The 13552-nt window shown below is 35.6% G+C and overlaps 2 protein-coding genes across 5 annotated transcripts in view; both read left to right on the forward strand.

The window, feature by feature from the left end:
• The window catches only part of LOC123527772 (alkaline phosphatase, tissue-nonspecific isozyme-like), a 125391-nt gene that overhangs the window by 102694 nt on the left and 9145 nt on the right, over positions 1-13552 (forward strand). The window lies entirely within an intron of this gene.
• Positions 4690-12662, forward strand: LOC128548556 (alkaline phosphatase, tissue-nonspecific isozyme-like). Its single transcript, XM_053523785.1, has 4 exons — positions 4690-6083; positions 9903-10254; positions 10697-10917; positions 12525-12662. The coding sequence occupies exons 2-4, from the start codon at positions 10161-10163 to the stop codon at positions 12573-12575; spliced, it is 366 nt and encodes a 121-aa protein (XP_053379760.1). The 5' UTR covers positions 4690-6083; positions 9903-10160; the 3' UTR covers positions 12576-12662.

Genomic DNA, 13552 nt, shown 5'->3' on the forward strand with positions numbered 1-13552 from the left:
ATAGATTAATATTATTTTAAATATCCAGATACTCTCAAATTTTCTGACCTTATGAACAATTACAATAAGAATACTTTGTTAAAACTGGCTGTTTCCTGTAAGAAAATTATGTCTGCTTTTAGATAAATAGTTAGTTTTCTTCCTCCACATCATCAGTTACTTCTGCAACGAGGTTTTATATGTCAATCTGATTTTGTTACTATGACTTGTTATTGTTACAATTGTTGTCAGAGGCCCTTATGAGCATTGACTTGATTAATAAATTGTAAACTGTAAAAAGCAATGAAAACGACCAAAGCCGCAAGGACATATTCCTGGCGTGTGTGCGTTATCACTATCAAATGCAAACTATTTCTAACATGAGAAATAGCGGTAAATCTTGACAGTCAGTAAACATGACGGCTGTATTTGTAACGATAACATGTTTATTTTATTATTGAGAAACGGTGTTAAACCATTAGGCCATTCAGCTATTTTGTGCTGCTTTTGAATCTTGTTGACTGATTCACCATGAAGTTAACTCTGAATTACTAATAAGGACTTAATCGACTTTTCCGATAATATATTCGTTATCCTTTTCTATTTATACGTTCATCCGCAGGATACTTGCGGGTGAAATAGTTTTGTTTGTTGTTTTTAAATCAGAGGATCATTTTCCTGCAGACGGACAGACAGACGGGGGGTCAACCTATAGTCCTCTCCTGTCTTATCTCACTGATATTTTGAAATCGTAAGGTAACATTACTTGTGTGATTTCCATAGGGAATCGACGATTAATTTTTTGCAAGACATGGTAGGGACCTTGTGTATACATTCAGTTTCTAATTCGTATTTCATGATAGTATGTGTGTGTAAAGCCAACTCTGAACACTTGCATGTAAACGATGCTGAAGCATTCAATTAATTATTTAATTAAGTAGGATAGCGAGTCACAGACACTCGAATCCAACCACCCCCAATGGATTAGTATAAGTATCGCATGGGGGTGGGGGTGTTGGGTTCGACATTTAATGACATTATAAACATGACGACTGATCAGAAGAAACAATTTTTTATGCATACTTTTTATTTCATTTACGCATTTTAAGGACATAAATCGCCTTTTGTAATCGCAAGATGGAATACAGTATCAATCGCAAATACGAATTCAGATCAAATATCAAAATTGGCAAGCCGGCATACAGTAAATGTTTTTTCACCGACTAGAGAAAAATTAATTTCATTCAAAAACGCAACAGAAACAAAACATTTTATTTACATACATTTATGGAGTATGCATACTTATTACAGAAAACATGATGGATAATTGGATTACAAATCAATCTGGCGTGATATTCATCAATTTCGTGACTTGGTCGAGAGAATTTTCATGCAATGAGTGTGATCAGTAAACATTTTTTAAACATTACCTGTCAGCTGCATTTATTATATCATCATATGCACATATTTATGTTAGACTTATCGTTTAATTTAAATACACATACAGTGTAAAGTCAAATAATGAATTTAATGACGATTCTTACCTTTTCCGTGTCATTTTATTGTTTTGATCACTCGCAAGAGGAAGCGGGGGATACAGTCGTTTATAGGGTGTGTTAGTGAGTGGAGTTGGAGTATTGTCTACGAATATAGCCCGCAGGCTAGGCTAATACGTGGTATTTATACACGCCGGGTTTTAGTTAAAAACCGTTAAGAGTGCAAGGTTTAGCCATGACTAAACTTATTTAAACTCGCCATTACTATGAAATCAAGGATTACCTTATATTTTGCTCTGTCGTTAATTAATACCGTTAATAGTAAGGTATTTAACCTACATCATGTGCAAAAACAATGACAAAACTCGTAGAATATAAATTCTTCAACGTCAACTTCAAAATAAACTACTTAATAATTTCGAGAAGGCATAATGCGTAAAACACAAAATCCATAGACATGGTAAAGCGATAACACAACAATAAATGTTTTTGATATATGAATATACATTTAATGACATCACCATCATCATCATCTTCAGTAATGGCCTCACTCTAGAAGAATATAATCGCAATTTTATTGAAATACTGTACATTCGCAACCGGAAGGGATAATAAGTTACATGTCTCTCTTTGTACACAGTTTAAAAAAAACTTTTTAAACAAAGATTGGCATTTAGAATGTGTTGATATTTCCTTAAATAGTCTTAAAGCCTTCTAGCGTAGGCTGATTTACGGCACATTGAGGCAGGCGGTTCCAAAGGACAACGGTGGCTGGGAAGATGTGTTGGTAGGCAGATTTGCTACAGGAGATTTGGTTGTACTGTTGTTTGTGGATTCTGGCTGATCTTGATCGTCGTAGATGAGGATCAGAAATAATGTCGACACGATTATGCCTTATTTTGTACAACATGGTTACTCTGGACATACTGCGCCTGTGCTGAAGTGTGTCCCACTGGTTCATTGAGCATATTCGAGACTGACCTTGTTCGTTGTTGGTCGTTTTTGACGAACCTTGCAGCTCTTCACTGAATCATCTCCAGCTAGCTGATGTGGCTGTCAGCGTAAGGGGATTTGTGACTAAGCATAATTTAGTACCGGACACATCAGCTGCCACAGATGAAGAAGTGTACAAGTATCATGTGCCTAAAGGGATATCTCCCCAGTTGATTTTTTTTCACCTTTAGAATCGAGATCTGTTTTTAAAACCACCCTATCACATATTTCTGTTCTGTTTCATACTACCAATAAAATATCAATTTATTTGGGTTTAATTTTCAAATGTACCTACAAAAATATTTCTTTTAGGGGAGACATTTTGTCGTATAACACGGCACTGACTTTTGTCTTTCATCGGTTGTTTACCATTACCTTAGACGACGATTCAATTTTCTAGACTTTGCCCTTGAATGCAGCAAAAACAGCTAAAAATAAATTTAAGACTCAGTTTTCCGCTATTTTCATCCCTTTCCTGTACGATTTCTGTCAGTTTATGAAGAACACATAGACTATGAACATAGACAAAACGTATGTATCAGCCAGTTCTCTGAAAACGGTATATTTCGTTAAAACCCGAAAAAGTGTGCGGAAAGAAGTCAAAATCCCGGCACAATCACCTACTGCCTAAGAACTTAGAAGGATTAATCTGTTCTACATTTCAATATCAGTGCTGCCATTTTTCAACAGCTTACTGTTTTCAACACACATTTCAACATTTCATGTTCTGGAAAGGGAAAAGTGATGGTTTGTGGCAAACTGTTTCGCTGTTAGCATACTTGTCTGTCTGCTTCACCTATAAATCATTCCTGGCACTTGAGATATTATTTGGTAAAATATTAGTTGGTCTGGGAACACACTTGGATATTTTACCAAGAACAAGGAAATAAAGATATTGGGTCTGCTAAAGCACGAATTCCATTCGCGGAGTTTGGATTCAACTGGCCGGAACGTCTATGTTACAGTGTATAAGCGGTCAAATTAGTTCGTCCATATATCTGGACAATACTTCTACCCAGAGACCAAACGATCCGATTTGATTTGATTTAGGATCACAGTGTCGAAGGTCAAGTTCTCAGAGCTGTGTCAAATCCTTTCAGGAGAACATTTACCCACTCTACACATTTCACAGGAAAATTGTTTCCTTTAGTAGAGACCGCTAAAGAATTTGTTGTTTGTATATCACAATAATGCCAAATATGTTTACCTCATATGATCCTCCAAATCCTCCTTCTTGTTGTACTTTTTGTCGCGCTATCCCGTTGCACAAACATACGGCTGGTTCCCTTCATGGACTTTGATGTTCGTGGACAGCTTTTTTCGACTTGAGAAGTGTTTCCCACAGCTACTGCAGAGGTTTTACGACCCTGGTTATTCTAGGAAGGGGTCTTCTATAGCGCTTATACTAGTAACTTCTTTGAAACAACAAAAATAACTCTTGAAACGAGACTGAGCAGACGACAAGACTTTCACTTGCTGCTGACAGGAAAACCTTACCATAAGTATGATTATTCTTATTCGAGAATTTAGTATATATCCACACTAGGTGATGTTTTGCAATCTGTAAGTATAAAGTGTGTGGGTATTATGACAGAAATGCCGCAGACAAAGCGCACAGCCACCCTAAAACGCAGAAAGAAAAGGCAAACAGAACAACGGGACCAAAATAAAATGCAGTTATATCTAACATCCAAAACCATTCTAATTTAAATGAGCTAAAAACAGAAACCAGTTTATTCTTATCTTTCAATAATGTTTAGAATTATGTACGGCTTAGAGAGGCTGAAGATTTTAAAACATTGGAACTTGACAGCACTAATTTCAAAATATATAGACCAAATTAATCCTTCTAAGTTTTAAGGCAATTGGTGATCCTATCAGTACTGTGCACCATTTTGTGGGAAAATCGTTGAATTCCAGTCTTCTTACTGTACTGTACACTTTTGGTGTCCGTACATCGACAGAAGAACTTCGGCATTCTGTCCGTACACTGGGCAAAATTTTAAACGAGTATTCTTTGAAGAAATGCGGTTTTTAGGGATCTGACTGATACACACGCTTTATCCGTGTACATAGTGTATATGTGCTCCAGAAAACTGCGAAACTAACACAGGAAATGAAAAACTGAGTCTATACTCGCTTAAATTTATTTTAGTTTTTTTTTGTTGCCTTCAAGGGCAAAGTCTAGAAAAACGAGCCGTAGTCTGAGGTAATGGTATGCAAGCTATGAAAGACAAAGGTCAGGGTCGTGTTATACGACAAAAATTCTCGCCGAAAAGAAATATTTAAAGCAAAATCAATGAATAAATAAGGAGCTTACCATTCATCAACACCCACGTCCGACATCTTGACATTTTCTTGCTGTACATCAGGTCACGTGCTATTAGATCAAACAGATAATACTACAGTTAAACCTGTGTATAAGGACAGCACTACGGAGAGGCAATTATATACTTTATTTGCATAGGGTCTAAAAATGTGTTTGGATGTTACACTAAACTGCAGATATCAGAAAGAATTAAGTGGTTTTTAAAGGGAAAGGCAATGTTGTTTCGATGTTAATTCTATCTGCTGGGATTTCTTCAATCATTGAAAGAAGTGAAAGACTTAAAAATGAGTTATGAGCATTTAGATATTTGATCAAAATGGCGGCCATGTAGTTTCCATGGCAACAAAATTAAATTGGCGGATTTATTAAATTTATAGACACATATTTGATTTGTATTTACTTATTTCTGTAAGATAATTTCTCTATTTTTTCCAGCAATAATGAAAGACGTAGCCATGTTGTACAATTTACACTCACGAGAAATATAAAATTAATCTATTTTAAAGGTTATTGGCTAAATAAAGAATTCAGCAGTGTGTTATTGACGTCATAAACACACAAAATGGCTGCCTCCATGATCAGCAATTTTCTTAAATTTCAAACTGTCATATCTTTTTCAACAGAGGTTCGATTTTAATTTTTTTCAGCGTTATGAAAGACTTTGGGGTGGCTTTCAGATGAAATAAACTTACTGTTAGGCTTTCCTTGTTCTTTATAGCCAGCTGGTTTATGATAAGGTGGTCTTTAGCACGGATTAGGTTGATTCGTTGGTTTGTGACCGAAACTCAATCATGCACATGGACATTTCTTTATAAGGATTATCAACGAACTGTATAACTTTGGATGTTATTTAAATGTAAATGTTTAAGCGGCGCCTATAATATGATGATGCAGCTGGGCAGTGATAAAACGCCGGAATACACAATCTAAACACACTTGTACGTCACACACACCTGCCCTGCCTCTAGCTGTTTCATAATTTAGAACCTTTTTACAGTCATTCTCACCAAATACGAGAATCTTTCAAATTGCTTTTCTGCATAGATAGCATATAGTTTACGCCCAGCAAACGTCCGAGAAATATTCGCTTTCGCGGTTTAACCGTCACCTCAATGCTATGCAGTCTAAACATCTACGTTAAAGATTCTTATGTTTATATCCGTCATATTATCAAATTTCAGCAAAGAAAGGACCTGAAATAAAGAAATGAGAGCATATTTCCGCGTATTTATGGAACACCCCTCGAACGTTAAAGATTGAAAGCTGTCTGACATTACCAGTTCAGCGTTAGTATAAACTTTCAGAACATTAGTATTACTCTCCAGATGCACTTCATCAAGGTATAATCTGAGGAACAAATGAATACTGTTAGGTTATTTAACTTTGTTCTGTACAATGTTAAATAACCTTTTTATTCTATATCCATTTTATTTTACTATAATAGTAATAGTTTAAATTAAAAATGATTCACTGAATATTGTATTCCTGCCTTTTCTAGTTTCTCCCAGCTTGGTATGAGTGCAAATATATATTATGCAGAACAATGTTAGACCTTAAATAACCTTTTTATTCTATATTTATTTCACTTCATACGCAATATACGCAATTCATTGAATGTTGTTTTTTCTGCGTATCATCTTTAAACAAGAAATATCTTTAAAAATGATGATCGGCGAATTGTAATAAGGAAAGAAGTTTATGAATTTTTCATCTAACATTCATCTTTCATCTAACATTTTTCAAATTGCAAAACTAAACACCGCACTTTAACAATTTAAATCATTCTCTTTTAATTTTTCGCAAAGGTTTCGTAGGGTTGCAATTTTGTTTCGTTTATCCTTAGACGAATAATTACAGCAGTAGTTTGATGAAGATTCATGAAGCGGTTCATGAGAAGAGGTCATTAAACGTGTTTATATTTTTAGCTAAATTGGTCCCTATCCCCATTTGTAACAAAATAGCAGGAGACCCAACGATATTGTTACACATCGAGTTTGATAAAAATCCATTACATTTTAGTGGTTAATGCGAAGAAAGGCATATCTACTTTTAGCTATAGTGGTCCCTAATAGGACCCAAGTTCCTATATTAATAAATTTGGAAGAGGACTTTATAATGATGCTCCAGACCAAGTATGACAAAGATCCACCAAGCTGTTCATGAGACGCTTTATAAAGGCATTTCTAGTTTTAGCTCTAGCAGCCCCTAAAAGGGGTCAAATGTCCCAGCTGAACAAAGTTGGCTGCGGGCCTAATAAAGATGCTACAAATCAAGTTTGATTAGAATACATGAGAAAAAATCAATAAAGAATTTTTTATTTATTATTTTCATTTATTTCTAAAGAGCCAACTGATCCCACTTAACAAATAGCATATTCGCTAATTCATGAATCTTTGACAATGACGTCACACCTATAAAAAAGTGAAGGTCAAGCAAAACATACAATTGTAATTGTTTCAATATTTCTGTTTCATAAGCAAAGTTTGACCGTAGTCATATCACATAGATAAACTGTATGCAGCGTACCTTCATTTCAGTGTAATGAGATTCAGTCATTATATAGCATATATATAATAAAACAGATTTCAACTGAGTTCAATATTTGCATACCATACTAAAGAAAATATTCATATATAATAAATCTGTTAAATAATTTATAACAAATATATCAAAGCAAACAAGTACTCATTTTAATATGCAATCTGAATAAGTCACAAAAGCAAGAAATCTTTTCATATACAGACGACAAATGTAACAAGGAAAATCTTTTAAGAAGCACTTCTCTACATAAAAGACTCTTATCACACCCTTATTCATGTGATACGCAGACCGTATTCAACTCTTTCTTTAATTTGACATATGTTGGTATTTGAACAGGTTTTTATCATATTTATTAAACTTACTGATCATTTTGAGATATATCAATATTCTTGCTAAATATACTGAGCCAAAGTTAGCTTTAAAACTGTGAACAGCGTCGTTTAGGATAAACGCTTTGTCTACATTTCACTCAGCGTAGCACAACAGAGTGAAAGAAATTGACACTCTTGTCCAATCAGGCAGAGTGTTGCATAAATCTTCCATTTTGATAAATTATCTATAATGCGTTATCAAGTAGTTTGATTTGCAAACTGAAGTCACGTGGCATAGGAAACGAAAACGAATTTAGACGGCGTCGCCGAAAAAGTGTATGGCGCAACCTCCCTACAACAGTCATTTGGCGATTTGGGTGATAATAATACTTGTCCGAGATATTAGGCCCACAAACATTGTCAGCAAGTTTGGTAAAGATCGGATGAAAACTGTTCGACTTAAAAGAGCGGACAAGGCTAAATTCCCCGTTTTTCGAGTAATTCAAGAACTATAATCATAGAGTGTCTGGTACAATTTGGCTGGTTATCGAAACTGGCCGCGATGTAATGCCCACAAACATTGTCAGCAAGTTTGGTGAAGATCCGACGAAAACTGAATTATAGAGCAGACATGTTTTGGATGCTGACCGCCCGTCCGTTGCCATTCATAATCTTCTCCATTTTGTTTCTTAACCGTTAAATAAAAACTGCTGAGGTAGCTATTCAGACAGTCAGGGCTGATACCAATTTCTAGGTTTCGTCCGGAACGGCTTCTTTAAGCGACTTTTCAAATATTCCAACATCTGATGATCCTTTTTACTGTATTTTTAAGTTTTTGATTACTTAACGAACGTTTTAATATCTAAATCAGATAGCATTGTTATCCCTTGAATCGTTTTAGTGTGTTGTAAACAAAAAAACTCAAATTAAATCCAGATTTCAAGACGCATAATCAAACTCTGTACATAGAGCGCCTACTTCATCCGATATACATTTGGAACATTTTCACGGGTTTCGTGCTTTATCGTATGTTTAACATGGGACTGCTGAACCGTCCAAATACAGAAAATACAGGATTTTTTGTACGCGCGTGCGTCCAAATACAGAAAATACAGGATTTTTGCACGCACGTGCATCCAAATACCGTAATATATTGTACGGTCACGTGTTGCAAATGAACGTTCGCGATTGGATAGATAAAATAGGTATAGAATAATTTGTATTAATAACTAGCCTTTAATTTAAAAAACATTGTAGTCCCGCCCGCCCCGTATTGGCCATTTCACTGTAAACTATTTTGAATGTAATCATGTGTCCTTTGGTTTAAAGTAGTTAAGCATCCCAATCTTGAACTGCTCTTGATTACAGGGATATTAGTCAAGCGGAACCCGGGTGGATACCTCAGGTTAACTTTTTTAATTCACATTGCAAAGCCTGCGTAAATAGTGTGAATTCGGATAAAGCAAAGTTATATAGTAAGAAAATATTTTATGTTTTGTTTCATTTTATGTAGGGCTTATCAGAAATGTGTCAAAATTTCTTTTGATCTTTTTTAGACTGAGGTTAATTTATTTAAGCGCACGAAATAAGATATAATAAAATGAAGAAAACAATTCCCAAATAATTTGGTAACTTAAAACGCATATTTTAGAGTACATGTACTTACTTTGTAAAGTAAGGGTAAATTGTTATCTATCCTCGCTTTCAGAAACAAAAACAAACAAACAAACAAACAAACAAACAAAAAACTTAAGCTAGGTAGAGCATTTGAGCGGTCCTATTTTGAGAACAGTTAAAACCAATTATACATTATCTGTAGCAATTTCACTTGTACTCATATACAGCTAGGACGACTGAGGCAATCATTGCCTAAGGACACGCTGCAATGGGGTTAGCAAGGAATCGAACCATTAACTTCCTCCGCCATTGGAAAGAGTCCTAGTGTGCTAGAGTCCTCTCGTCTAATGCGTTCAGAAGAAGGGGATAGTATTATTTTTTCTTGGGATCACATTTACATCTGATATCAAACTTTCAGAAATATGAGTTCTCCATAACTACCATATTTAGAAATTAGCATTTTACTTCAGTATTGCAAAAAAACTTTGTTTTCTACATTATAAACTTTCTATTTAGTCCCTCATCATGCACAATTTATGTTTTATGTATCTTAAATGTTTATATAAACAAATACGATTTACACCGTTTTAAAGGAGTACCGTTTGTCAAACGAATGAAATATTTTTTTTCTTACAGGAAAACTTGAGAAACAATGGACTATAGGCGACTTATACTATTTACTGTATCAACGGTCGTAGTATATTTGAGCCGCGCCATGAGAAAACCAACATAGTAGGTTTGCGACCAGCATGGATCCAGACCAGCCTGCGCATCCGCGCAGTCTGGTCAGGATCCATGCTGTTCGCTTTTAAAGCCTATTGGAATTGGAGAAACTGTTAGCGAACAGCATGGAGCCTGACCAGACTGCGCGGATGCGCAGGCTGGTCTGGATCCATGCTGGTCGCAAAGCCACTATGTTGGTTTTCTCATGGCACGGCTCATTTGGCAAACGCACTCACTGCACCAAATATTCCACCTGGAGAAAAAGGTATGTCGATCTATCTTATTTAGTTTATATACCATTTCCTCGTCGGAGTCAATATCGCTTAACAAATGGCTTTTGAAGATTTCTTTCCTAGCTTTACTTTATGCACGGGTGACACCTGTGTATTTGTACATGTATACATAACTACCGGCCGTTCTTGTGTCTATTGCAAGTACGACATGCCGGTAAAATACATAAATAGGCTGAATGCAACTGCCTTGAAACAATGTAAAATCCTGTTTATGTATAATGTGAGGCAAAAAGCAATAAGAACATAAAAAAATTGAAATAAGAACAGAACAAAAATCTGTTAAGTATGTTGATTATTAAGCTCTTTACAAAACAGATCAAAACAAAGGAAAACAAAACAAAACAAAATAGAATAAAAATGCCGTTATTCAACAACATCTTTCTTGAAGTAACTCTTTATACTGCGTTTTTTCAGACCCATTGTTTTGGAGGAACTTGGCAAAGGACAGAATACAAAAGAGAAAGCAACAAGTGGAAATCAACAAAATAGCAAAGAACTTGATATTGTTTATCGGGGATGGTATGGGTCCAACAACAGTTACGGCAGCTAGAATACTCAGGGGACAACTGAACAACCGCCCAGGAGAGGAAAGTGTGCTTGCCTTTGAGGAATTTCCCAATGTAGCATTATCTAAGGTTTGTTTGAAGAAAAAAACTTTTTTTTTTATTACGACAACATAAAATTAACAAAATCGTCGTATGAGAATTACTTCCGTCGCGTGCAAGCACGCGATTCGTATTACGGACGTCCTGCAAGCCAGTAGGATAGTTTCCCCTCATGAAAGAATTCTACATTAATTTTTCAGGTTCGAACCCGCGAGAGTGTGGGGAAAATGATTAAAAGCCACTCGGGCAAGAAGGCGCTTCATTGCTCAATGTGCACTCTCATTGCTTTGATAGTTAGTTAAAAATATTATTATCAAGGTAAAATCAAATATTGAACACACGTGAATAAACATTGACACAGGTAGAATACATAATCATGTGAGAAATGACATTCGTACCTGTTTACCAATAACGTATTTAATAAATAGAATGGTTGGCTGCGTACGGTGTATGATTTTGTCAATTCGTCTTTTTCTGTTAACCACTTAGTTATGCAAAAATGCGGATCGTTTATAGAACAGTGTAAAGTTAGATATGGCATTCAAAGCATTACTATTCGGACGAATGGAGTTCATCATAATTTTAATCATCATGTTAATATAATGAAAATAGAATAGACCCTTTGACGCTTCATGGTTCAGATGCTTATTACAGGGGTGGCATAAAGTGTATCTTCCTGGTGACATACTGTTTCTCACCGTCCAAATTATATATCTCTTTAAATTCAGTCCCTGAAGACTTAACCCTCTGTGTCGCCTACGTAATAAAACAACGATTTATATAGTGGAGTTTGAAATATTGACTCTAAAAGTGTTCATAAAGTGTTGTGTCTGTTAATGACGCCCCCTAGCACAGGCTTAGGTGTAATTTCATTACTGCAATATGAATATTAAATGGACTCCATGATCCCAAAGCACAATCAAACGGATCTGATGCTATTAAACTCGGTAGCATTCTATGCTTCCAAAGGATCTTCTTACAGATCTTTTTATATTTTCAATATTACACAGTTTTCAATAAGGACATAACTTTAATGTTTAATTTTCAAGTACATACATTGTGACTGATATAGTCTATATGTTGCAATTATTGTTGTTGTCGGTATTGACATTGATGGTGGAATTTATTATTTTTGTCTATTTATATGAGTCCCCTCTCGAATTATTTGTTTGTTTGTTTGTTTTGGGTTTAACGCCGTTTTTCAACAGTATTTCAGTCATATAACGGCGGGCAGTTAACCTAACCAGTGTTCCTGGATTCAAACCTGTTCCCCACATGAATCAGAGGTGTACGACTAATGATTTCAGAAACAGTGTCGTTTATCAAATAGTCACGGAGAACATACCACGACCCCGCGATCCGTAGACCGACGCTCTACCTACTGAAATTATTTGGTATAAATACATTTGGATTAAACTCAAATACTCCGATATGTGAAATGTTCTCTACGATAATTCGATATTTCCATTTATGATGTTTTCATTAAAAACGTACGTATATCCATGTCATTCTTGAGATATTGTCGTGCGCTTTCAAAGGAAATGTAATCCAGAAAAAATCCTCATTTTGCCCGTACAATTTACACCGAGAGTCTAATACATGTATAACCTTTGTAATATTTTGTTTGTATTTAACAGACAAAACCGCTGGCTCAGCAGGGACCGCTACTGCCATACTTAGTGGTGTGAAAACTAACTATTTTATAGTAGGTCTTGATGGCCGGGCAACAGTGAGCGACTGTTTCAGCGCAGAGGGAAAAGAAGTAGAAACGTTAGTTGATTGGGCTCAAGCTGCAGGTATTTGCGCACAATTATAGTAGCCAAGTTTGCCAGTAACCTAACCTATGACGTGCCATGAATTCGTATTGCGTTTTGAATGGAATACAGTTACAATTTCTTTTGCGAAGGTGGCAGTATTGGCAGGCACGTACTGTAGTACATGAATACTCAATTACTCTGTTACTATTATTGAGCATCATTTGAAGTTACAGCCTAAAAAGTAAATAAAAGGCTAAAAGAAGCGGCTAAACAGATCAGAGACGGAATAAGCTTAGGGTAAACTTCAACTGATTCTCTGTTGTAATATTGTTAAAGTTTAGAAGGAAAAAACAAACATGGCCGTGGGTTGGCTGAATCTGTGTATTTGGTGTAAGATGTCGGTATTTACAAACTATAAAAAATGTTGATATTTTATGCCATTACAAAATATTAGTAGAAATCGATCTTCTTTTTGTTGATATAAACCTTTAACCTGCGAAATTTCAAAAATGGACTGGTCCATCATTCCATTTAGGCAATACTATTTATGATTCAAAGGGGTGTTCACTGAAAATTTTCTGACCGAATAGCGAACAGTGCAAACCTTGGTCTTACTGCACGGATCTGCAGGCTGATTTTGTTTTGTACTGGTCGCAAAGGCTGAATCATTCGCCCTCAAGCAGGCTAAAGGTTAATGATTGAGGTACATGAAACACACTACTAAATAGATCCTGTACTTAGTTTCTAACACCACATACTTAAACTTAAGAATATGTTTAAAACATTGATGGCTTCCCCTCCCGATCCCACCACTTTGCCTCTATCCGCCCCACGGCATAAAAAACTGTAACAAGGCACAAATGCTCAAGATTGAAAATGTCGACGTTGAACGTTTCCAGTATTTAACT

Source organism: Mercenaria mercenaria, chromosome 14 (genome assembly GCF_021730395.1).
Source record: "Mercenaria mercenaria strain notata chromosome 14, MADL_Memer_1, whole genome shotgun sequence".
In the NCBI taxonomy this organism is placed as follows: domain Eukaryota; kingdom Metazoa; phylum Mollusca; class Bivalvia; order Venerida; family Veneridae; genus Mercenaria; species Mercenaria mercenaria.